Genomic DNA, 27,400 nt, shown 5'->3' on the forward strand with positions numbered 1-27,400 from the left:
AAATTCGTTGTCATTTCCACAACACCCTGTCATTTCCATCACCACACACATTTTTAAAAAATATTTAAAAAATTCTCATCACGCATTAAAAATGTGTCCCTAATTTTATGACATTATGCTCTACTTAATATAAAAATTCAAGTTCAAAATGCAAATGTGTGTTTTTTTTTTTCAAATAGAATTAAAATAAAGCGCTAGATTTAGAGGGTCAAATATAAAAAAGGTTGAAGACATGGCCTTGATGTGAACAGGACTGAGGTGGAACTGAAACAGGGAATGAGGATTTGGTGCAGATGGTTGTTCTTTCGCCTCCACAGACACAAATCTCCCTGTCGTGCCGTGTCTGTGTCATCTTTTGTGCGATGGGCTATAGATGCCTTGACACTTGGTCTTTCTTTTGATCCACCCACAGATAAATCTTACTGATTTTTACAGTCCTTGAGGCTCTAAACAGACAATACTCTACTGCTAGACATCTGTTAACGCGTCTTTGAGTTTTGTTTTGTTTTGCGTTTTGCTATAGCACTTGAAGTTATGAAAGAAAATGACGACTCGTTTCACGAAACGTTGAAGTATTTTTAAATTCATTCTAAACCCAAAGACTTCTAAGACCAAAGACTAAAAGAAGACATTATTTTCAATGCCAACGTGAAACCAAAATAGACGGTTAGCTTTCTGAATAGACATTCTTTATCTCATTGTGAATCATTTAGTGCATCTATCAGTTACTTCAAAGAAAGTTAAGTTAGCTATTGAAATAAAGAAAAATCTTTTTTCTTCCCAGATAAGCAGTTTGCACGTCCCGTTTTGTTCAGAAATACAACACATTATACGTGTAAATCTATCTCATAAACAATTCTAAACTATTGTAATAACATATGTCTCATTTTCATTTTTTCAGCATAAGGTCTGCCACACACAGACAACACAGGATGATGATTTAAAGTGAACAAACTATTACAGTTACACCATCACAATTATAGGGTGTTATAAAGGCTTGTCTAAACCAACACCATTACATTTGATAGTATTTTCCCTTTAAAATAAGGACAAGGATCAAGAATTACAGCAGATTCTGAGTCTCACAGCTGGGTGTAAATCTCCATGTCAGTCCACCAGGAGAACAAGGGCTCTTTTATCAATTAGAACGGAGCCCTGTCATTCAGCGAGCCGTATGATTGGACGAGCTGTCACAGAGACAAATGGCTGATTGGAGGAGGGGTCGCCGTGGAAAAAGGACGATTGTTGAAGGTTTTGATCAGGAATGAGTGATCAGAGAATTCATCTGCACTGATGAGCCTCGATCCTATCTGCAGAGTAACACGAGAAAATGAAATGAAATGGAGATGATTAGAAATCCTACCCGAGAGAGAAAAAAGGAGGTGTAGATACAAACGTCTACATTTCACAATTACAAAGAGCAAGTGAAATAAATGTGAAGATTTTACGTAGTTAGAGTGAAATAGTATTTTTAAGGCAGAAAATGAATTCCTATTTTTATTTTTGTGGAACAGCCAGATGTATTAGGAATGCATATTAACACATAATACTATAATAAAAAACCATTGCACTTACAAATGCGCACTTTAATGTAAATGATTCACTCAGGAACCGCTAGTAAATGTCATGAAGACTTACAAAGTAACAAGTAAAGCATTAAGAATTAAAGAATTAAACATGACATTTTTTTAAAGTAGAAAGATTGAAATAGTATCCTCTTGTAAAACATACTCCGATAATCTTTTTAGGACGGACAGGTTTATGGGAGCAGTAAGTTCTGGCTATGGCTTCTTTCCATGACATTCTGTTGTTTGTGTTATCTTTGGTGAATGGGATACATGCACTAGGTCATGATGGCAAACTTCAAAAACAAGCCCCACGTGCCAGACGACCCGGTCAGCTTCAAACCTGATTCATAATTATATTAGCTATCGGAGGAACTCAGTTTGTTGCCATGTGGTGGGGTTGAAGGCGGGTGTTGTTGCCGGGGGAATAGTTATTTTTGCCTGTGACTCAATTTGCTCTAGAAACATGACTAATGAGATTGAGAAAAACAAACTTGGTCACAGAGTGGCTTTGGTGCAGAGCTTACTGACCTAAAAAAGCTTCCAAGTCCCTTCACTTTATTTTCAGACTTTGATATTTCTTGATGGGCACTGGTTTTACTTTTTAAAACTGAAAAGCTTTTCCGCACTCTACGGTGGTTCTTTAGAGCACCTTTTGTTTCTTGGTTTGGCGGTATGAACCAATAACTACTGAACTGGTTATTTACATGTTCTCTGAGGTCCACTTACGCTATCAAGATTTTTTTTACATCAAAAAACAATTTAGAAGTAATAGGCGATGTTCTGCCGTTTTCAGACAGTAGGCTCTGAATTAAATATTGGCTAAGAGTTGTGTGTGTTTGACCGTCCACATCCTTTACAGATGGATGCTGCCATGATTTATGTTAAAAATACATAAACACTCAAATCAAACATTTTGTTTCACAGACAAAGCAGTAGTGACCATGTAATAAAAACAGCTGCTCTCACAGTGTTGCGACATTACTGATTCAATATAGTTGACACGGCATCGTTTTTTAGTTTCAATCTTTCTGAAAATCCTGGATCAAATTTCGTTTCGTGAATAAATCAGCGGTAAAACGGAGTGAACAAAGGACTCACTGACATGGTCTGGGATTAGAAGGAAGCCAATGCAGAGACAACTTGGTACTGCACAGCATCTTGTTGTCTTCAAAGAGATCTTTATCGTTTGGTTTCTTATCTGCATTCGTCTTTAGTTATTCACACTATATGCCCGAATCTGTGGGAGGGGCTAAACAGGCAGCGGCGTGGAATGTGTGGGAGGGGCTAAACAGGCAGCGATGTAGAATGTGTGGGAGGGGCTAAACAGGCAGCGATGTAGAAGCTGGCGTTGATCTTCTGCGGAGGCGGTGCTTATTCACACTTCTTGATTTTGATTTCTCAGCTCATAGCCCTTTTAAATAAGCAGTTATTCAGCACACTCTTCCTTTAATTCAATCATTTTATTTAAAGTGCAATTATTTCAGACAATCTCCTACACTAATATAAAGTCCTAATTGCATGTATACTAAGTATACACGTACACTGTCGTCTGAAATCATTTTTGATGGGGAACAGAATGTCATTGCTTGACGTTTCATGTCGAATGACCAAAAGTAAACTGACAAACAGAGTAAAGGTGTGAAAAAATACATTCTTAGATATTCAATAACCAATGATGCTCATGACACATTGAGACAGAAACAGAGTTCAGTGTCAGCAGACAGACAGGTGCGTGCAAAGAAGCGTCAAAAAATAGTCAAATCACAGACACACAAAAAATGAAAACACAGGGGTGTCAGAATAGATGAAAGATGCTCACAGCAGGCGAGTGGAAGCAGGAAATAGAAAACAGAGTGACAGTAAGGCAACCTGTCACTACTGAGAATCTTCACACACACACACACACACACACACACACACACACACACACACACACACACGTGTTGGTATTTATGGTTTATGAGGACGTAATGGTTTTTATATTGTACAAACTGTATGTGCTATTGCCCTACACCTAAACCTACTCCTTACCGGAAACTATGCTTTTTTAGATTAAAAAACAACAACAACAAACACCATTTAGTATGTTTAGTATGGGTGTCCTCATAAACCATCTTCAAATTGTAATACCTGTCTTAAACCAGAAAAATCAGCACACACACACGGTTTAAAAGGCTCTCTATAGGCATTATACCCTCCTAATCTCATTTTCTATCCTCTAACCTTAAACAAATCTTTGACAGAAACCTTGTGAAATTTCAGATAGTATGTTTTAAGCAATTTGGTTTATGAGGCCACTTTAATACCAAAACTCATTTACACAATTGTGTCTTCATAAACCGTACAGTATATACAACAACCACACAATTACTGCATGTAGCATTTAATAAAACAATATCATATTGCCCACATATGATTTGATTACAGTTTTGCTGTTTTTAAATACCACTTTTGACAGATATTAATAAGAATTAAAATCGCTCCTCTGTTTTTATATTACTAAAGAGCATTATCAATATTGTTAGGTGTAACCCAAGGTGTTGTAAATCTCGGTTAAATAGTCCTGTACTCTCAGAAAAAAGGTACAAAGTTTTCACTTGGGTGGTACAACTTTACATACATATTAGTACATATTTAAAAGTACACATTAGTATCCTTTTTAAAAAAAAATACCTGCACAAACACATGAAAATACTCTTGGTTACATCTCCACAAAAATGTACACTCATAAAGAACATAAAAATAGACTCTATATGTGTTGTGAAAAGTGCAAAGGCCATATCAATAGAACATTCTCTCATAAATAATAAAATAGCATTACGTGATCCCCCACAGTTCAAAAGACATGACACAGCGCATCGGCTGTGTGCAAAATGAAAAACAGAGGAGGGCCGGGAGAACAACAGCGGATCAGCATAATCATTTATGCCGCGTATCTTCATTTAAAGCTCACTAACGATAACTGGTTACTTCTGTTTAAGACTACGGAGTGTAAGACCTATCCAGCCCTGTGTGAAAAGAAATCTCTGGAAACTATGGTCCCATCTGTGACTGTTTTGTGCCCTGAGCATTGGCTTTACTGATGGGGCAGCAGTAAGGTGAATCCTGTTCGACTCTTCTTGAAGTCTGCGACGGTCTGGCCGGGCTTGCTCTCGACGGTGACACTCTTGGGTTTTCCGCTCATGTGTACCTGGAGCGCCGTGGGGCACACTTTGACCGACAGTCGAGCGTTCTTCACTCTGGAATAAACACATGACATAATTACTCCAGATTCTAGCCAACGCTGAACGCATTCCCAAAAATAGCTTGTGACAGCTCTCCCAGCTCCCTGCGGCCTATTAAAAGCAGTCAAAGCTGTGCGTTCAATTGTGTTTTTTGCCATTTTGTAGTGGTTCATGATGAAAATCCAATGTAGACACACGTCCTGATACACAGCTGCGCAGAGACTGACTCACGTGAAACAGTAAACCAACTCATCACTCCGGATGCCTTAATAAATGGCTTCCGTCTAATCAGTAGTATTGTTATTTCTCATAGCAAGGATTAAGCGTCATTATGCACACCACTGTTCAAAATGTAGGTCAACAAAAGCTGTAAAAAAACAGCAACCGTTTTAAATATTACTGCAATTTGAAATAACTGTCTGCTGTTTTAATTTATTTTTGAAATGTGGAAAAGCTTGGTCAATTTAGTTTTTGAAAGGCGTCTTTAAAGATCTTTGCATATGGAGCCTGAAATTCCCATCTAAAATTTTGCACAATAAGAAATAAATACGACCTCATGTTGCGTCAATCATATTTACACACTGCCTTTTGAAATTTTCGTCTAATGCAGTTAATTCAGAACATTTCTAAAATTTCAAAAATATCTAAATTCTGATATGTTGATTTGTTGCTCAAGAAACTTTTCCTTCTGTTATGAATGCTGAAATTAGCTGTGCTGTTTAATATTTTGTTGAAAACTGTTTGAATATTTGATGGCATTATACTGTAACATTAGTCTGTAAAAATCCTACAAAAAAGTAACATTTTAATTCGTTCTTAGCCATGCTGGTTATTTTATTTGGCTTTATAATAAAACTGGACCAAAGTATTTATGTCATGTAAATCAGCCTATTATGTAAGTGGGGCTCAAAAAGTTCCATCTGATGGAGTCAAAAATAATGTTCTATGTAGGACAGAATAGATGAGAAGGGACACCTCTGCTGTCTGATACTGTCCCTGTTCTCTAAACACCAAGTCTTCTCGCTTCCTCAGAGCCTTTCGACATGATCAGAGGACAACCATGGTACGCAATGTCAAGAAGTAGATGACCTCTAAAAACCTTCATGCAATGGTGTACTTCAAAATGTTGTTCAATTTCCTGCATTTCAAAAAGTCATTTTATTAATCTAAAAGGTAGAAGAGACAATAACAGGACTGATATCTAATACTTTACTGATTTTATCTAATAAGTTTGAGGTCAGTAAGTTTTTTTAAATGCTTTTAAAATTTTTGAAAGTCTCTTCTGTTCAACAAGGCTGCAAAAATATTATTGTAAAAATATTACAATTTAAAATGTTTTCTATTTCACTATATTTAAAATGTAATGTGTTCCTGTGTTGTTGTTTTTGTCTCGTGCCATGTGCTCGGTGCCCTACCTTTCGTTCCTGTTAATTGTATCATTGTCTCCAGCTGTTTCTTGTTAATTTAGTCATTTACGTTGTGTATTTAAGTCCTGTGTGTTTGAGTTCACTTTTGTTTGATCCTCGAGGTTTCTATGTGTGGTTTATGGTCTGCCTGCCTATATATTATTATTTTGTCCGTTTGAAGAGGATTTAAATTTGTTTAATAATTCTCGTCGAGTGCTCCTTCACATTAAACCACACCATGACGCCTGTGATCAAAGCTGCATTGTTAGCATCATTACTTCAGTCTTCACGTGATTCTTCAGAAACTAATGTCTTTAGAGTTGTTAGGTTGGATCAATTGAATTCATCCTTTTTGATAGATAAAAAAATGGACCAGTACTATACCACGTAACATGCAAGCCAATAATTTTCTTACATTTTTGCAACATAAATGTTACATTTTATTTTAAAAGATCAAAACAAAACCTGCTACAGGACTGGGGTGTTTCACCTGCTAAATGCAGAAAGATCTCTGCACCAGCTAGTCAGGTTTTCTCTTTCTATCCCGCCCCAAACCATGCAGAGAAGCACTCGTGCTTTCCTCATAAGCCCCCCAACAGGTGGACGGCAGTCCGCCATGAAAAAAGCCGGCCGCGGGTCACACAACTCCTCACTTCTCCTGTTTCCATCCTTTCCATTCAGCTGTTCCCTTCAGGGCTCCAAGCCACCAACCCACTGACCTTCTTCTGATTCACCAACTTACCAGAAGAAGGTTGGAGAAACCCCACACTGTAGGACATTATCCAATCACCACCAACTGAGATTTATGTCTAAATACACTGTTTACCCTAGAAAAATGTAGTTGTGAACTCTCTGCTTTCTAAAAACGCAACTTCCGTGCATGAGCCTTGACAAGAGGTTGAGTAAGCAATGACACAACTGACAGTTTTAGGAACGATACGGTAGATCAGTGGCGCAGTGGTTTTTCCTCTAAGACCTTCGGGAGGCGTGCGATTCCTCAACGCTGCGGGCTCGCGGTGGAGCTGACCTGCTTTTCCAGGGACACGGCTCCCCCGACCAACCAGAACAGGCTGCATTATTTATTGCCATGGAAACCGTGCGACAGAACTGGGACGCGGCGGCAACTTTCGTACGGCTCTTGCGTGCCCCGGAGAACGAATCTTCTTTCATTCATTCAGCGCTTGTACGGCAGCTATGTTCACGCGTGAGTGTGCGTTACAGCGAATCACTGCCGACTCGTTCCTGAAAAACACACTTCATTACATATTCCAGATCTGCCATTCCTGCCAGCCCATCCCTGAGAGTGGAAAGAGACTCGAGAAAACACACGCAAACGCGGCAGTCTCCGGGGCCCGGCTGTCACTGCGCATCCTTTTTGTTTACCACCACACCCTGGGTTTGGGCCCCTGTGGGCTGCGTGTGTTTGTTTTCAGTCTCCTCCTAATGGCCTTAGTGCATCACCAGTGAAGATGCAAAGCTAAATGTTGCACTACTTGATTAAAAATCTTTTAGTTTTTAAGAGCAGGAGATATATACACAAGTCTACATTTTGTTTCTCATACACTATGAACATATTTTTCAGTCATAAATAGATTAAGTGCATACATACAAGATACTATTTGAATTTTACAGTTTTAAAGTGGCATTATTAAAGTGCCATTTCCAATATTGCCTTTTATGCAGTGTGTAATTTAGCTATATTTGAATGCAAACAATCCTCAAAGTTAATTCGCTGTTGTAAGTCGACGATAAATAAGTTATTGTCGCCTAATAAATTAATTGTTAGAAATTTTTATCCTACTTTTGCATAATTCCCGCCTATATTGTATGTTGGCCAGCGAACAATCTCGCCAATAAACACTTCATTTTACCGACGACTGACCAAGATCACTGGAAAATGAGGTGATATTAAACACATTTTTTTAGAAAACAAAAGCATTTTTTCACCTCACATGCATGTAAACCTATTGTAGGAGATTTGTGAAGGATCATGGGACACTGAAGACTGTAGCAATAACACTGAAAATTCAGCATCTTAATAGAAATCCCATTATTTTAAAATATAATTATGTTTCGCAATATTCTTTTTTGATCAAATAAATGCATCATTGATGAGCAGAAGAGACTTTTTCAAAAACAATCCAAAAAAAGCTTTTTATTTGTGATTGGTAGACTTTTGTAAGCTGTTTTTTAGTAGTTTACTCTACTACTACTACTACTACTACTACTACTACTATCACTCTTACAGATTCATAACACCAAGTCATCTGAGGTCTCTGCTCCACCTTCCCCCCTGCCGCTTTCACTCAGATTCATCTTGAACTTCTGCATCTCTGCTGCTTTTAAAATCGTTCTCACCTCAGGCGTTCATCCATAACTCACACACAACATCGCTTCTTTGGCCCTCTCTAAAACTGTCAGGCGTTTCCCCCGAAGAGAAAGGCTCTCAGGACAAGAGCTGAGAACGAACATCTGTCAACAACCAGACAGAAGTGACAAACTCTGTCAGAGACGAAAGGTGGAAGAAGAGATACACAGATACTACAGGAGACCATGTGAGATTGATAGAGAGAGCATGAGAGAACGGGAAATGATTACAGCTGGCAGAAAGAGCAGAAATAAAAAAAATGAGTGTTTCTTTAATAACAGTGACACATCCAACTCAAATAAATGAAAATGTAAGATTAGTTTGATCCCGTGTTCTAGATTAGCATTCAAGTATGAAATGTCTTCTTACTATAGCCATAGAAATTTTATATTTAAAAGCTGTGGATGATTTTCAGTTTTTATTTTGTTGGGTCAGTATATTATGCTGCTGTCACTTAATATACAGATCTAATTTCTTTTCCAGCTGTTTACCAACACAGACACAGACGTAACTTGTGTTTTAACATAAACTTGTGCGTATTGGACAGTTTAACTAATAGGTGTAACTGTAAAATAGTGTTACCGAACAATTACTTAATTTTTTTCTAGTATTAACTGTCAATTTCTATCAATTTAATGCATCTTTGTTGAATAAGTTTTAATTTCTTTTACTTTTTTTGAACAGTAGTATACACTAGTCAAAAACCTGTAATCTACAGTAAAGTGTATACAATTTATGTAATCATTAAAATACTTGCATAGCTTGTGTCGACATAAAAATTCTACTTACAATGCCAAAGTTGAATGCAATAACCTGCTCTGTAAGCATAATTATTACAGGGAGAGAATACCAAACAGTCATATAAACAGGCTTGTGTTTTTTTGCTGTGATACAGCTCTTTATGAACAAACTAAAAGCCTTCTGGGCCCTAAAACAAACCACAGCAGTCCTAAGACACCAGGAGGGACCATTAAGGGTCCATTTAAAACACACTCAGCCACACACACACACACACACACACCTCCGCCTCCACTACTCTCCATCATCTCTCCTGCAATCCTAATTAGCACTTCCTCAGCTGCTTGGCAACTATCGTCGGGGCAACAGCAGCATCTGCGTCCCACAGAGGTGTGGAGGAACGAGCTGCTTCAGTGTGAGTGGGGAAAAACCGGGGGTAAACTCCATCTGACTTTGCGCGCAAGTCCTAATTCAGTGAATTGCACACACAAATTTTATATGCATACATTTTGATTATTCATACTTCGTGCATCATGAGGCATTCTTTTGGTGTCACCGACGTCAGATCTGGTGGAAAACATCTTGATAATCTGAATATGCGTAAATGGGAATGAAATTTGAGTACCAGCATAGAGAAAGGTTTCCAGTGCATAAGCACTCATATAGTTCCTCATATAAACTGTATCTTATGTCTCATATACAGTAATGCACAAGCAACATGGACTATTTTCACCACAGAATAAAAAAATACAAGTAATTTGAATTTTATATCACAAAATTGCTTCCCAATTCTTAAAAAAATATCCAATTTTGAGTTTGTATCAATATTGTTTTGTTTTTTTGCAACCGAAAAAAAAATACAATTATAACATTTTATTCATTTAGTTCATATGTCAATTCTTGGTTTATATCTCACAGTTCTATGTTTATATCTCAATTATGAGCATCTCACATTTACCAATTTATATCTCAGTTCTGAGTTTGTATATGAGTTTATACTGTATCTCACAATTTCATATCTCATAATTTTGTTCTTGAGCTTTTATATCTCATAGATGTTTATATCTGTTTTTGTTTCAGTCACAGAATAAAAATTAAACCGTTTTATAAAATGCCTAAACTAGAGTCCCACTATTGATTAAACTTCAGGCTAGATTATATTCTGGACCGATTGAATAAATGACTTGATGAAGGCAGTAACACCTTGTGTAACAGTTATATAATCATATAGTTGATAACATAGATTACATTTAGCCTGGTTAATCCTCAGTGACACTAATTGTACATCTTGGGAAGGTAGTACAGATAAGCTGCTCATCAACTGAGCCTGAGAAGATGGTTCCCTTACTGATACACAGCATCGCACCAGTGTAGAACTACGCAACAGGCTCTTCCTTCCTACGGGACGGCAACACACACACACACACACACACACACACACACACACACACAACAGGAATGATGTCACACATGGCAACAATAGAGCTGATTATTCTGGTCATAATGTCTGCAGATGACACAAGCACAAACAAACTCAGAGTGACACATACACACACGTATACACAAACACACACAGCTCTGTTGAACATACGCAGACGCACCAACAGATACAATGATTGCGATGATAAATCGTATAAAACGTATCATGCGCTCATTAAACATTTTTGATGCAGCACAACTGTCGTCACCGTTGATGTTGAATATTAGACTGCTGAGGATCATACCACACCGAAGACAGGGAATGATGCTTAACATGAAAATAAACGATAAAATACATCTTTAAACATTTAAAAAAAATTGTCTAGTGACCATATTGGACGTCTTTCAAAAAGCATGACTTTTTTCAAAAACATTACCTCAAACTTTTGAATTGTAGGTTGCCTTTTAAATGTGGTTTTATATATTATATATTTATGTCATTTAAAAATAATGATTTGGTTTTAGTTAAAATGGTTTAGTTTACAAACAGAAGTATCGAGGGAATTTAACATAAAATAATAATTAGTAATAATAATCAACAATAATACAATATGATGAAACAATAATGGTAAACATTTTATTCATTAAAAATACCTCTTAAGGTTTATACATTTTTATTTCAGCATTTACATATATATTTTGTTTGTATTATCGGTTATATATATATATATATTATATTATATATTATCTGTTAATATTATTTAATTAACAGTTGATTAACAGAATAAATACAGTAAAAACATATTAATTTAATGCATAGGACCTTACTGTATAGTGTTACCAATGTATATTTAATATTTGTATTAAACCCAGCCATTGAAAAACAGTCTAAATAAATCAAATCTTTTTTATTAAGAAACATTTATGATGCTCCTCTAGCAGAGACTATGCCTCATTATCTCTCATCATACTATAAGCTTATTAATTCTGTAACTATATGCTACATTGCTTGTCAAAGTTGATCTACTTAGGTGAAAGAAAATACACAACTGGTCATTTTTGGGAAACAGACAAATAAACTCTCCTGACCCTTTGGCTCCAGAAGCTCACACACACACACACACACACACACACACACACACACACACACAGCTGTCTCAACAGATGGCCAAAGAGGGGTTTAAACTACCCAACACACACACACACACACACACACACACATGACACAGTCACAATGTCTGCATGAGTGAGGTGAGGGGGCGTGACCCACGGGAAAGATCAGAGGTTAAACACAGGCATGATTAACAGAAACGAATCAGCGTTTGAATCAGGATGTTTCTGATGAACACAAGCTCTCGGCACGCATGCAGAGGACACTGTGGAATCTGAAGTCATTAAATATTTACAAAACTATATCCCAGATCATAAGAGCGGTTTGATCGGAATAATGAGAAGAATACTGTTATGTGCACGAATAACATAAAAGCACACTTTCAGAGTAAAACATTTCATTAGAGGGTATTTGTTATTTTAGACGATACATGCACGAAATGATATAAAGTATTAATACGTTAGTGAGCGATGCTGGCAGTTAATGTGATTCTTTACTCTTGTGGTTCCTCTGTTAAGAACACCAGCGTGAACTTGACATCCCCTAAAATCACCCTGAGACCAGCTGGTTAAAAGGCTTTGCTGCAAGTCATATTTATTGCATCACTCCGTCTATAACTCTTAAAATCGAGATCTAATCCTGTCTATCACAAGGCACATTTAGCACGTATCAGTCTTGTAACAAATCATCCAGGATTTCTGCAGCACCCCAACTCAAGCTCCATATTTCTTCATTTCAATAATACATTAAACATCGCTTAATCATTATTAAGTGGTCTGGGGGAAGATCTGGAGCGCGAGTTGAATCTCGTCACACTCAGCGGTTACACTAATGGGAAATTTAACTAACTAACTAATAGATGAGTTATTCACTAACTTTCACTAATTGATGCGTGTGTTCTTTGAAAAATGTTTACTCGGCGTGTTTCACTATTGTCGGTGTTTGTCAGCTTAACACATGATTCAAAGGCTGGTCTGAAATGCTATAAGATAATAATAAAATCGTAATACAATTTGTAAATGTATAGAAAAATTGGTTCACTCCTTACTATATGGTGAAAAACTGTAAAATGTATTGTGCATTACTTGTAATGTTACTGTAAAATACTTTTAAAATGTATGGTTTTTGGAAATATAAATTATGATATAATGTATTGTGAAAGGAAATGTGTAGCATCTGCGGGGCAATATTAATACACTATGTATAGTATTTTTAACAGTTGTTTGTATTTTTGATTTCAGTAATGTATATTATGTTGCTTAGTGTTACATTTTCTGTTATTTAATGAATGCTTATTGCATTATTATAGTGCTGTGTGTTTCCTTCATGGTTTTATGGTGTCTATATACCTGAAAAACTGTCTCTGGTGATCTCAGCTTCGTTTTTTTTCATTTTTAATATACAGCACAGGACGTTTTTCTCAGTTAATTATCTGTACATATATTATTATTAGGGTAAATTTGAATGACGTTTAATTAATATTGAAGTGCAGACTTTTACGTCTTGTCTGTCCTAATTTGATGGGAAATCTGGTTAGATATCGGGTTAAGACTTAGTTAGTTTGAAGAATGTTGTTTCAGGACCAACAAGGCTTTCTGGTCCAGGAACATGCCCTACTTGGCAAACTACAGTCACCTTCTGTTTAGAGCTGGCGAGGGGTTATTTTTACATCTGTTTAACTCAATTACCAGACATATGCTTCAAAATAGTCCATCGTGTCTTGTTTTAGTGTCTAACATTCTCCTTAGCATTAAGTCCTTTACGAAAAAGGATAAATTGAGGCTAGTTTTTAAAGCAATGAAAGCGGAGCTGTGGAGGTCGAGTGAACTGCACGTGTGTGTTTTGTCATCTGTTCTCCCGCACACCCCTACACACACACACACACACACACACACACACACACATGCTCACACACTATTTGCCTTCCTCCACACTTCCTCAGGCCCCTGTGACGTCTCCTTTTGATGAAGCGGTAAAGGGGGCATGACCCCACGCATTGACTCGCAGATGGCAGCACAATGGCTTTAAAGCAGACGTGCACCCACACACACACACACACACACACACACACACACATCCCACACCTGCCACACACACACACACACAAGCAATGCATACACAACCAGGCTGCTGTCTGCCCCAGGACCGAATACTGGCTCCCTCGGGGCCGGTTATGTGAGGTACCTGGAAATGCCATCGCATGAATGAGCATCTCACAAAAAAAAATTATATATGCCAAAACATTATTAAGAAATTAGTGGCTTATCTTTAAAATCATTTAGGGCCGGTGTGATCATGAATCAGTTTTGACCAGCATAAGGTTACGTTTTATTTAATCACTAATAAGATAATATTTAAAAAAATATTAATAAAATGTATAATAACCGTTTTCTGTTTGTGAACCAAATGAAATATTTTATGGTTCGCCAGGCAAAATGCGATCACTTAAACTGATCAAAACCGAGTTGTGAACCAAATAAATAAATGTACTAAACTACAAATTCTCAGAAATAGGAATGGCTTTATATGATTTTGAAACACTTTCATACCGTTTTTGGCAAATGACTAATGATTCTAATGAGTCACATGTACATTCATTACACCTTAAATGCATGCGTACAGCTGCATATATCTTGATCTTTAGTCATGTTATTATGTTTATTCTATACAAATCCACGTGAAAGCATTTTGAACAAGTATAATGAATTATGGATCGATATTTGCCATGCTAACATAATCAGAGTTATTTATCGCCACCATTTTTTACCACATTGTAGTGGAATGAACCGAATCAACACTGACTTGCATGACTGGAACTGAATAACTAGATTGCTTTCTATTATTGAACAGCTTATAGCCGAACAGACCTTCTTTCAAACTGACTTGCAATGACACTGTCTTTTGGACGAACTGGACTAACTTTCTCCATAGTTGAGATTCTGATACGTCCGTATTACCCAAAGAGCTACAAAAATAAGCTAGCTGCATATTCAGTTCTCTGTATGAATCTGTATGTTCTAGATCCTAATACTAGCGGCTAAAGGCCTGTTTAAATCCTCAACATGAAGAAGGAACAATAGCAATAGCTATGCTTGACTTGATAGCACGTTGAACATGAGGTTATCGGCACGGACTCTTACCGCGTGAAGTGGTCTTTGAGGCTTCCCACCAACTCCCCTACACGGTCCTGATTTGGGTTGAGCTGACCCCTCTGTAGGTGCACTAGGAAGTCATCCTGAGAGGCAGTATGTAGCGCCACCATCTGGTCACTGCCGCTTGTTACGCTCACACCGACCACCTGTGGGATTGAAGAGAGAGTAAAACAGCAATGAAAACATATTAACACGTTGCACAGCACGCGCCGCTGCACGGTGAAAGCGCATGCGTCCAATAAATCCATCTTTCCTGAGTCCGACGGATGCATCCCCCCACCCCCGACCACTGCCAACCTCTGGCTTTGCAATCAGAGTAAAAGCTCGTTCGCAACACAATCGCTTCCTGCGCTTCAGCACATGATTGACTCGGTAACCTTGAGAATGAGTAATATGCTGGAAATAATCGTGAATGAATGACTTGATTGTTGCAATTACTCAAAGAGTGTGACCGATGGACGTTGTGCGTCACTGAAATGTGTGCCTGGCTGGTACGCATGACTCCGAGATTAGACGCGGCCCTGGGGATGCTGCTGCTCGAGCGTGCTCCACCATGTGCGTTATGCCCAACTTCGCTTTAAAATCCCCTCAAAACACGTCCTGAGTGTGGTAGATTTACACATTCAAATATATAGCCTCTTACAGGAAAACAAAGATGATTCATCCTGCACTGCACATACTTTTGTCCAATTAAATGGTCCCTAAGAAAATATAAAGTAATATTGCCAGCAACCAATTTGCAAGAGGCAAGGGAAAGTACCGGTATTGGTCAGTTTTCTGCATTAATTAGTAATTAGTAATAAAATATCACTTGATCTTCATCAAACACAAACAATTTGAATATTTTAGGTCTTTATTGAACATTAAGCATTCCCAGTACTGTGGAGAAAGTTAGCTTTACCTAGTTGCCTATACTTAGTTTTTTTATAAGTCTCTTGCTTGTCACTATTTTTCAGAAATAATCAGATCCACAATCTTTGCATATTTGAACCTTTCACAGACGTTTTAAAAAGTACAGTGGGTTCACATACTTTTTCTCACCACAGCATATACTATTACAGCATTTTGTAACACTGGGATTTAATGTTTGTTTTTATATTTTTAGCTTTATTTTTAACTTAAGTTGTGTTTATTTTTACATTTTTATGTTTAACATATTTATGCGTGTGTATAAACGTATTATTGAATGCAATTTCAATTATTCATATAATTGTTTACAGGTGATATTTGAATGTATTCTGCTTTGATAAAAATACTATTTTCTCAGTTTCTGGCAAAGGCAAGGTTCTTTATTTTGATATATAATACGCTTACTATCGTTTTTATACTGCGCATTATGAAAACAGTGGCTATTGTTCCACGATAAATAAAACATTTTATGCAGTTATTTGTAAAATGCCTTGAAGTTTGGCGGTCCAATCAAACCAAAAAATGTAGTTTTTAAAAATAATTAAGCATTGTTTCACGTTTAGTCAAAACATCAATTTGAAGCATTACATGCCTACATAAAACAATACTTGCTTATTGTGCACAGTATGGCTGTGACAAAGCTAAAGTCTCGTGGCTATTTAAGAAACAGGCCTTCTTTATGTTCAAGGGGTCTCTGAGGTTCATTAAAGGCCAGTGTGTTGTTCTGAGTGTACATTATAAACAGCAGTAGGTGCGTCACCGCTGTGCCTGAAAGAAACAGAGTGATCAGGCAGCGTTAAGCCTCTTTACTGCCACTTGGATGGACACACATTAGCACACACAAACATGAGGGCACACACACACACACACACACACACACACACGCAGGTTAATCGCTCTGTGCCCTGCAGTACATGCGGCTGACCTTGCTGTCTGAGATTATAAGAAATGAGGGTGGGCTTCCTGCATTTTGTTTCATTCAAACAGACGCAAACACTCAAAGACCTAAATAGCGTTTCTGCAGTCGCTTTCAAACAGCAGGAAATGCTCTGGATTTCACAGATCTAACACACGATTAACTGTCATAAATGATAGTATAAGTATGGAATGGATAAAAATTAAAGGTTTTAAAATTAAAGTAAAATAAAATTAATAATAATAAAATATAATACAGTTTTACTGAATACAGTATACAGAATATTTATATTTTTTAAAAAGAAATCTCACCGTGATTTACGTGATCAAAAATACAGTAAAACAGCAATAGAATTGTGAAATATTTTTACCGTTTAAAATAACTCTCTACTTTTTAAATATATTTCATAATGTCATTTATTCCTGTGATCAAAACTGATTTTTTTTTTACCATCATTACTCAAGTCTTCAGTGTCACATGATCCTTCAGAAATCATTTTAATATACTGATTTGCTGCTCAAGTAATATTTATATATTATTTATTTTTAATGATTGATTAATTCGATGATCAGATCAAATTAATGCATCCTTTCTATATAACAACACTGATATTACTTACTGCTAATGTTTGAACGGTAGTGTATGTGTAGTGCATGTAGTGTGATGTTTTAATAATGCATTTTAACGCACACGTGCTTATGATAAACACGAAAGCATCATACGCCTAAGTTGATTGCAGGGCTAGCTTTGCCATGCTTTTGGGAAACGTGATGGTCTATTGGTGCATTATGATATGATGATAATTGTGAACGGTTGCCCTGTCTGTGTCTGCTGCTCTAGAATATCAGCTGACACGATCAGCCCTGTGCCACGCAGAGCTCCGTGGTGAAATGAGATTAAAACCACAATGTACTGGGCTGTCACAAAACAAGATCCTTGTCTGGGACCGCCTGAACCCATCCAGTGTGGTCTGGATTGACCAGAGAGGCTTGCGAAAGTTCATAATATGCTCCTGGTTGGTGACCCATTAGGTGCAGGGCTGCTGGCGAGGACGTGAGATTATAAAAGAGAAAAGCTCATAAAAACAGTCGGGACATGTCCAGGGCGTACTGCAAAATCAGGTACAAAATCAAAAGAAGAAATAAGATATTGTGTAAAACTACAACGCTTTAAGGAACGCTTTTGAGATGTCTTTTGCATTGTGACAGTATTTTCATGACAATTAAGCACGGTCCCATCCTTATTCTCATTACTGAAATTGTATTAAATTGTACAGAATTTATATTTTATTGCTAGTATCAGGGTTTTTATAGTTAACTAAAACAATAAAAATGTGATTTCTAAAAAAAAATATATATATATATATACACACACTATCTATCTATCTATCTATCTATATGTATATATCTACTTTTTCAACATTTCTCATTTTTATTAATAAACTATTTAATAAAATGTATTAAAAAGAGAAATGTCCAGAAGCATTACACTAATGAGAATTACAGAGATAAATGTGTAACTGTCATTCAATTAACGTATTAAAATGCAAATAATCATGATGCTCCTTATAACAAGCTTTATCTTCTTTGTGCATTTCTCATGCATTATCGTTCTTGGAATTTGGGGAAACAGGATCGACTTAGCACCATACAATAGTTTTTTTCTTTTTTCTCGCGCCGCTATTCTGGCATCTTTTGAATATTCAAATGCGTAAACACCATAATGACAGCCGTAGCATGAAAACGATGTGTTAAAAAGTACGTGTGCTACACAGCAGCTCTCGCTGAACTGCCCAATCGCTCATCTCTCCGAGACGTCCGGACGTGTGAAACATACAGATATGGTATAAGTTGCAGGTTTAATGTGCGTGTATGTGATTGTAAGGGGAGCTCAGACTGCAGTGCTGCGGAGTGTGCTCCAAATCCCTCTCTCGCTGTATCTCATCTGAGAACGTAGACAGAATGTAGGTCAGACACCTCACACGCAGACTGTTCTGGTCACTGAATTCGCTCCGATGCAGCCAGAAATTTGTGAATGACCCTGTTAAACCATCTGACGTGGCTGGTCATATGGAGCATTAGTGCCGTCATCTCAAAAGAGAGACCGGTTGGCAGCTGCAGACAAAAATCCATAAGCTGAAGACAAGGGAGAGTTCGGGAGACAGCGAGACTGCAGCAGACAGATGCAATGACCCACATTGCACAGTTACATAAAACAAAAACAAAACCCAGACGATGGCAAACACCAAGACGTGTCTGCTATTGTCTGGGTTTTATTTCACAGCCTTTAGAATAAAGGTTCTTAACTGGCACCGATGTTCCGTGAAGAACTCTCATAGAACAACAAAAGGCTCTTCATAGCAAAAAGGTTCTTTAGATCTTTGAAATGTTCTTCACACTTAAAACTGGTTGAAAGTGTACTCGCTCTCAGTTCGGTTCTAGATGTAGATGAGTTTGTTTCTACATGGGAAAAGATTTAGATGTGCATCTCCCATGGGTCCTCTGAGGTGAATGGGTGCCGTCAGAATGAGAGTGAAAAACATCACAATAATCCACACCACTCCAGTCCAACATCTTGTGAAGTGAAAAACTGCATGTTTGAAACAAATTCAGATCCCGCTTTATATTAGGTGGCCTTAATCACTACGTACTTACATTTAATTATTACCTATATGCAATTTCATCCTTAAATCATTTCTGTACTACATTTATAATTACACATAAACAATTACACCTTAACCCGCCCTTAAACCTACCCATAAACCAAACCTGTCCCTAATCTTACCTGTATCCCCCCTCAATAGCAGCAGAAGTGTTTTGCGATCCAGTATGATCATAACGGCACCCATTCACTGCAGAGCATCCACTGATGAGAAACTGATCATGCAATAATTCTCCAAAACTGATTTCATGAACAAACAAACCCATCTGCGTCTTGGATGGTCTGAGGGTGAGTTCATTTCAACCAAAGTTGTCGTTTTTGCTTCAACTATTGCTTTAAGAACCGATCACCGAAAGGTTCTTTGGGAAACCAAAAACGGTTCTTGCATAAAATTGCCTCCTTTTTGTGCGATAAGCATGTTATACGCATGAAATACTCACCGAATCAAGTGATATTCGTTTTTGCACTTTAAAGTGTTTTTTGGGCTCCAGTCTGTAGATATGCTTGTCTGTGATGAGCAGAGCTCTGTCCTTTGTGTTGTTGAACCAGTTGAGCTGGAAAAAAGAGAGATCGGGAAAGAGAAAAAGCAGAAATTAGCCGAACTTGTTTCCTCTGTGCGAGCTTGACTACAATTATGAGTTACAACGATATTCAGGGCTTATTGAAATTCATGAGCAACCTTTGCATCAGCACGGATGGCATGTTTATGTACTGCTCCTACTGTATACTGTACTGCATGTCCCTGCCTTTAAAAATAGCTTGTGAAACTGGGTTGGTGGTGTGCTTGAGTCTCTCTGGGAAAGGACGATAAACTGGACCGGTGATAGCGGCGTCTATAGCTGCAGTGGTGTGATAGAGAGTGTGTTACAGTCTTTGCTCGAGGCGGTCAAACGCTGGGCTTGTGATCTCCACGCTGGCTATGGTCAGAGGCGCTCATGACATGAGTGAGGAAATAGTGAATAAGACTTGGAGTTTGGTGAAAGAGGGTGTGTGTGTGTGAGAGAGAGAGAGAGACTATATAGTTTTGTCATATTTTTCCTACATATTACCTGCATGTTACTTTTTTCTTGTTTCACTCTTAATAATAAAATACTGTTTTATTTTGCATTTCTATTAATGTTTTTCTGTTAATAGTACTAGTACTTTACACCATTCATTATTATTTTTTAATTTACTAATATTGGTTATTTAATTCACATTGCTACAATATTCTAATCTTACTGTTGGAGCTTTACTTAATTTCTTTAAAAAAATGTATATTAATATAACGAGTATCGCTCATTTATTCCATTCGCACTACTGTTATTGTTTTATTTGCTAACATTGCTTGATTATATAATTTGAAACTATTACACGTTTTGCTATTTAAAATTTAATTCATTTCAAAAACTGCTCATATAATCTTACTTTTTATTGATTAGCTAGTTTAATGCATTGTTGTTTTATGTGATGATATTTATTTTATTTTATTTTATTTGATAACTGTTTGTTTACTCCAGCCTCACTATAGTTACTTTAATTTGTCGATGTTAATTACTTTTGCTCAGTTATTTTAGATTATTTTGGTTTATTTCTGTTTGCTTCATCACCGTTTAGCCTACTCTATTTTTCTCAGTTCATCTATTGCCTGCTTTAGCAATAAAAACACGGTTTTTGTCATTTAATAGCAGTTAAATTGAAATGTAAAAAGCCTACCATCCTGACGGAGCACGAAAAGAGGACCTGGCTGTACTGGTCTTTGTTCTTCAGCTCCTTAGTGATGCGCACAAAGTTGGTGTTCGTCAGAGGAGAGTCTTTTGCCTGCAGCGGAGAGACACATCACCGGATTGATGACACTAAACTCTGAGAAGCTTAGTCAGACAAGCAACACAAACAACAACAGGCACACTTATGCTTCCACGGTTTCCTCGATATCAATTCAAATCAATGCACGACAGATTTAAAAACACTGTCATCGTCGTCACCAGCCCACTCCGCTAATGCGTCAAACAGACTTTACATCTTATCTGCAACAACAGATTCTCAACAGTGCTTCGTGAATAAGCCTTTGACTCATTTAGACGATCTAAAAACTTCAAAGGTCTTTGAAAACGCATCTGTTATAGCGGATATAAACTACGACGACAGCAACGAGCGTTCGTGCATTTCGTGCTGTGAAACGTCTAATAAAATAAAAGTAAACACATACAATTAAATGAAATAAAATGTTCTCCATGAGAAATGAATCAAATGGTCTCCTGGACGGCTGTTACCTCCTCTGCTCAAAATGTCAATGCCAGCTAAATTGAACACCTCCAAGCGCGGCACATTTGAGCATACATCAGACAAACAGATTGATTTGTGACTGGACAGTGATGACTAAACAATCTAAAACGAACTCAATGATAATGGGCTAAATGTTTTGTTGTCAAGATGCTAAGGCAGGCTTTTAGTGAAATGCCCAGGATAATTATACATACTACAAAGACATGCGAGGCAAAATAAAAACAAGATATCATGAATTTTTGCCAATAAAGTGGACTTAATGATAATGTTCCGTGTTTTGATGTCAAATGCTCAGCTGACATGATTTAATTGAAACAAGGAAACTAATTACTCAGTCGTGAGAATTATATCATTTTTTGCCCATATTTGTTTGTTTGATTTATTTTATTTTTATTCGTAATTATTCTTTTTTTTTTTGTTACAACACGGAAAATGTTAAAAATGACTGCTTTCCCTCAGAGAAAGGTTTGCGAATTTTAAATTGTAGCAAAAATTAATTTGCAAATTACACAAATTATTATGCCATACATTCATTTCTTTCAATGAATGGAAGCAAACCGAATTTGCTTACATTTGAATATACATGAAAATGTGTTCGGATCGGAATACACGTAAAATATGAATTCAGAATATAGCAATTGGTTGGAATTTTAATCATGTTTTTCATCATTTTTGGAGCTCGAAAGAAAAAAAGCAGCACGAACATTCTTCTAAACATCCTCTGTGTTCAAAAGAAAGTCATATGGATTGATACGGTGGTATATCAACTATTTTTTGGGTGCACTGTTCCTTTAAGAGCGCCGAACATTCCAGCATATACCACTGGGCTTTAAGCTTTATTAAACTGCAAACTTTAATAAGTTTAATCAATGTAAAAATCCTGCATACTATGCAAAGTGAGAGTTCTTAATGAGCAACCTAATGAAAAACTCACATTGGCCAAATAGTCTCTCTCCCAGGCGCGGCTGTAGCCCCAGTCCACTCTCTCCCCGCTCAGAGCTGACAGAGCAGCTACTTTAGCCCTCACCTCCGCCATGTCCGACGGGGGGATGTTTTTAATCAGCTGCCGGGCCCACCATCTAAGAAAGAGGCGGCGGAAGCATGAAAGGAGGGCCCAACGTTCAGATTAAGAAAACGTCCTGAAATGAAGAAGTGATGGTAATACCGGCGGTAGAGGTGCTGTGTGATTCTGTGGAACTGCACCAGGGCTGCAGGCGGTGAGGGCCACTCCACACTCTTCCCGTAGTCGGCCATGTTTCGGACGTTAGCGAACCGTCTCTCCACTTCCCAGAAGTGAGCCTTCACCTTGTAGCATTTATAATACGCCATTATGGTATATATAGCCCTTATTTTCCTACATCGCATACGTGCTAATGCACCTCTCCAAACCTGTAGGCTAATATATATATATATATCCATAACCTGTATATAAAATATATATATATATATATATATATATATATATATATATATATATATATATATACAGGTTGAATGAATGCGAGTGAAACACTTTGAAGATACTGAAATTTAAAAGTGTAATAATTTACTTGTTTTATTAATTTAAATGTGCAATAACTCAAATGAACAATTATGAAATATATGACAGCTGATAGAGGGAAGTTTACAAGGTGCCATGAGTTCTGTGGCAGAGTGAGAAAGACTATTCACATTTGATTGAATAAATGAGTACAATGAGTGAATGACAATTAATTATTAAATGAGTGAAGAATCAAATTATTTAGTGAAGAAATGATCAACTGATTCCATGAATAAGGGAATGAGTGAATGATAGAATGCTACAGCGAATAAATGAGCGAGTGACTGATTAAGTGAATCCATGAGTGAATGGTCAAATGATTCAGTGAATCAGTGAGCGAATGATCAAATGATTCGCTGAACAAATGACTGATCGATTGACTGATTTATTGAATAAAAGAGTGAGTGAAAGATCGAATGATTCAAGAAATAAATGTGCGATCGAATGAAGGACCAAAGCGAGTGAGTAATTGATCGAACGATTTTGTGACTAAAGTGAGTGAATTATAAAATAATTCAATAAATAAGCGAATTAATGGCCTAATGATTTTGTGAATAAATGAGTAAAGACAGACTGATTCAGTACATGAGTGAATGAATGATTAAAAGATTCAGTGAATAGGTGACCTAACGATTTAGTGAATAAATGAGCGAATGATCAGAATATTTACTGCTTAACAAAGTGAATGAGTGAGTGAACGGGTGAATAAATTGATCACATGATTCATGAATAAACTATCGGCTGTGTGAATGAAATCCTTTTATTTAAAAAGTCTTAGATATTTTTGCTGACTGAGTGATTTGGAGAATAAATGAATGATTCCTGAATAAACTACTGAGCGAGTGAATTATTCAGATCAAATGATTCAGCTAATACACGAGTCATCGAAGGATTCAGTGAAATCAAATGATAAGAAAGCGATTCAGTGAATCGAGAGCGAGATGGTCAAGTGGACAAAAACACGGCACCTGCTGGGTCGTCTCATCTTTTCAGAGTTTCCCTGCTGAGTTTTGACTAAGTCGTCCTTTAGTCAGGCAGCATTAAGTGGGGCAGAAGTGAAATCAGGGCAACTCGCAATACAGATGAATAATTGAAAGCAACAAAAATAATCCACCAATCATAATCATTATCACAATCACTGTTATTAGAGTCGCATACAGCCTACACACCGGATGAATGAGTGGGAAAACCTAGAAATAATGAGCAGATCTATATTTACATCCATATCATCATTTATGAGCCAACTACAATTGTTCAAAGCACATTTGAATCAACAAAAAAAATATAGGTTTGTAGCATTCATGACTGCAAGTATACAATGCTTTGCATATACGGATGTATTTAGATCAGCTTTAAGTAGGACATGGAACATGTAAACGAGATCGTAAATATAGATTTGAGCTCCGCGAGATCAAATGTATGAGGTTGTAAAGACAGACTGAAGTGGAGGTGCAGAGGGAGCTGCTGTCTAGGTGTTATGATCCCACTCCACTGTCGTGTCACCTCTGAACACACTTAAAAAAACTTAAGGAGTCAAGAATGATTAAGCGAAACAGCTACAGAGGGCAAGAAAAGAGGAGGAGGAGAAAGACAAGAAGCAGCAGAGGTACAGTCTCGGGGACAACAATAAACAATGTTGATAGACAAGGGACCTAAAGCGCCCCGGGACGCTGACAGATAGAGAGGGAGAAGTGAAAAGAGAGCGTCTGTCACCTTCTGTAAGAAGAGCACTAGTATGGGGATGAGCGCGGCTCTCTCTTGCTCCAGCGTGAAGAGTGTGCGAGGTGTTCTCACGAAGAGCTTGGTGTGGCCGTACGCGACGTCGTCCTCAAAGCCGTGCTGGTTCACGATGGCCTCCACAGCCTCCTGGTCAGAGCTCATCAGGTGATTAGGCCACGTGTATTCACAGGTCATCTTGTACCTGAGCGTGGAGATAAAAGTTACACAAAAAGAGTTTTGCCTTTGTCAGATGCTTCGCTTTTTGCTGTAGACGCCTGGTGAACAATCTGCATTTTTGACTGAAATGGCACAGGCTTTTGTTTAGTGAATCTTTATAGAAATACTAATTTAATAGTTTAATTTTGGTTCACCAGCTACTAGTACAGAATCATTTACCAGCATAAACTGTTTATCTAAACCAATGGTTTTCAAGCAAGTGGCTTAAAATAAGACAAATTGTGCTTTAAAATGAAGTAAAACCGATACAAATGTTAACTATCTAGTTTGAGTCATGGAAAGTAACATTAAGAAGCATTAGTCACGGATATTTTGTAGAATGAATATAAATTTGTAGTTGTGTAAAGACTTTAAATAAATTATCAGGTAGTAATATTTTCAGAATGATTATTTTACAGAATATAAAATATAAATATAATTTTTATGTAATAAATAATAAATATCCTAATAATATAAATATTAAATATATATTAAAATAATTAATTGAATGCTTTATATAGTATAGTTAAATTCGATAATCTCAGAGTTTTAAGAACTGAATTTTTAGTAGTTTAGTAGTAATGTTTTGTAGCTTTTCACTACCATATAAAAATTTCTCAGCAACTTCTACCAGGGTTATCATAACTGAAACCAGTACCCCATTTTCTTTCATCCATTTGCAAAGGAAACATAAGCAGAAGAACCAGAAACATCATGGGGGGCTCTAAATAATGTCTTGGACAGTGAAGACTCTTGTAATCAGAAACGTTGCCAAGCCCTGATGTAAACTGGGATGTCTCACCTCTGCAGAAAGCGAGCATACGGCTGTCTGTAGGCAAACCCAGCTCGACGCACGCGCACATTCTCCAGCAGTCCCAGGTACGCCACTTGATGCTGGCAGCGACCGTCATCAAACAGCAGGGGGGACTTCACCTCATTTGGCTTTATGCACCGCACGTAGTACGGCTCCTATATGAAAAATTTAATTTCATATCATTCGCAGAAATCGCCAAATAAAAGCATTTACCAAAGGCCTCAAAGGCATGCTACTGAAGCAGGCTAAAATGGGAGGATCTAATTTCAGACCAAATTATTACTTCGGTAGGAGGTCCCCCGGGATGTGTTTTATCTCCATTATTATTTATTTAATATACAAATTCTTGTATGAGTTTTTTTAATAACAGACATATTGTAAAGCATCCAGAGGGTACTGCTTTAGTGAGCCTTTTATAGGAAGGGGAGGAATCGCTAGTCTAGTCTGTTTTTGATCGTAAGGGAAAGATAACTTTGTTCATCTTCTTAAAGAACCCAGCATTATGTGAATACTTGATTTTGATGTGAATACTTTATTTCAATAAAATATTCTCCTGTAAAGTTGGTGATATTTCACTTAAGCCTGTCTAGTTCTCACCCCTCGACGTGTTAAATAAGGCTCAAATCATTGTGAATGATACGAGGCATCCTTTCTTACACATCTTTGAATTGTTAAGCATTCAGATACGAGGAAGACTGTACCTCACTTTCATATGGATTATACATAATCAGATAATGTTTGTTTTTGATCTCAAGTCTAAAGATATATTTCTAGATTCGATTGATTTTGTGAATCAGGAAAAACTGTGCGCTGGGTTAAAGATGCTGCTTTCAATTTTATCTTTAGACTATAAATTAGGATTTAAAATGTAATATCTTTTAGAAATCATCTTGTCTACCTTGTCTTATCTATCTGTCTACTGTATTTGTCTGTCCGTCTTTACATCAACCAGTCACTCATCTACTGTATCTATCTATTTATTAATCTATTTAACATCCACCAATTAATCTATTTTCTATTTCTATTAATCTCTCCATCACACAGCTACCATCCATCCATAATTAGATATTGTTACAGTAGGTAAACTAAAATGATTCATGTGATAACATCTAACTTAATCTAAGTGACCATATAAAGCTGTCTGTAATTTTGAGGATCATATGAGGTAGAAGCTGTTTGAGGTAACAACCGCACATATTCTTTTTTGTTACAGTGTAGAGAGCATGTGAAGTCAGGATGGATGGGGTGAGCGGTCAGATGAGGTACAGGTGTCCCCACAGGACCAGAGAGAGGGCAGCCAGTCCTTTACTGTGACCTAAAAAAGCACAAGCTGCCCCGGATGCAGCCCCACTTTACCACACAAACACACGTGTA

At 37.2% G+C, this 27,400-nt stretch overlaps 1 protein-coding gene across 3 annotated transcripts in view; it reads right to left on the reverse strand.

The window, feature by feature from the left end:
• Positions 1 to 3,032: 3,032 nt before the first annotated feature.
• myo1g (myosin IG) overlaps positions 3,033 to 27,400 on the reverse strand; it is a 37,511-nt gene continuing 13,143 nt past the window's right edge. The window contains exons 15-22 of one of the 3 annotated variants that reach the window (XM_043217942.1): positions 26,015 to 26,181; positions 24,991 to 25,198; positions 22,903 to 23,126; positions 22,672 to 22,816; positions 21,168 to 21,272; positions 19,913 to 20,026; positions 14,975 to 15,132; positions 3,033 to 4,807 (exon numbers count right to left, since the gene is read on the reverse strand). In XM_043217942.1, the coding sequence (XP_043073877.1) occupies positions 4,645 to 4,807; positions 14,975 to 15,132; positions 19,913 to 20,026; positions 21,168 to 21,272; positions 22,672 to 22,816; positions 22,903 to 23,126; positions 24,991 to 25,198; positions 26,015 to 26,181 (1,284 nt within the window). In that variant the 3' untranslated portion in view covers positions 3,033 to 4,644. Of the gene's footprint in view, positions 4,808 to 10,196; positions 10,703 to 11,543; positions 14,019 to 14,974; positions 15,133 to 19,912; positions 20,027 to 21,167; positions 21,273 to 22,671; positions 22,817 to 22,902; positions 23,127 to 24,990; positions 25,199 to 26,014; positions 26,182 to 27,400 lie in introns of those variants that run through there. The other 2 variants (XM_043217943.1, XM_043217944.1) reach the window with 2 other exon arrangements.

Source organism: Puntigrus tetrazona, chromosome 19 (assembly GCF_018831695.1).
Source record: "Puntigrus tetrazona isolate hp1 chromosome 19, ASM1883169v1, whole genome shotgun sequence".
Taxonomy (NCBI): domain Eukaryota; kingdom Metazoa; phylum Chordata; class Actinopteri; order Cypriniformes; family Cyprinidae; genus Puntigrus; species Puntigrus tetrazona.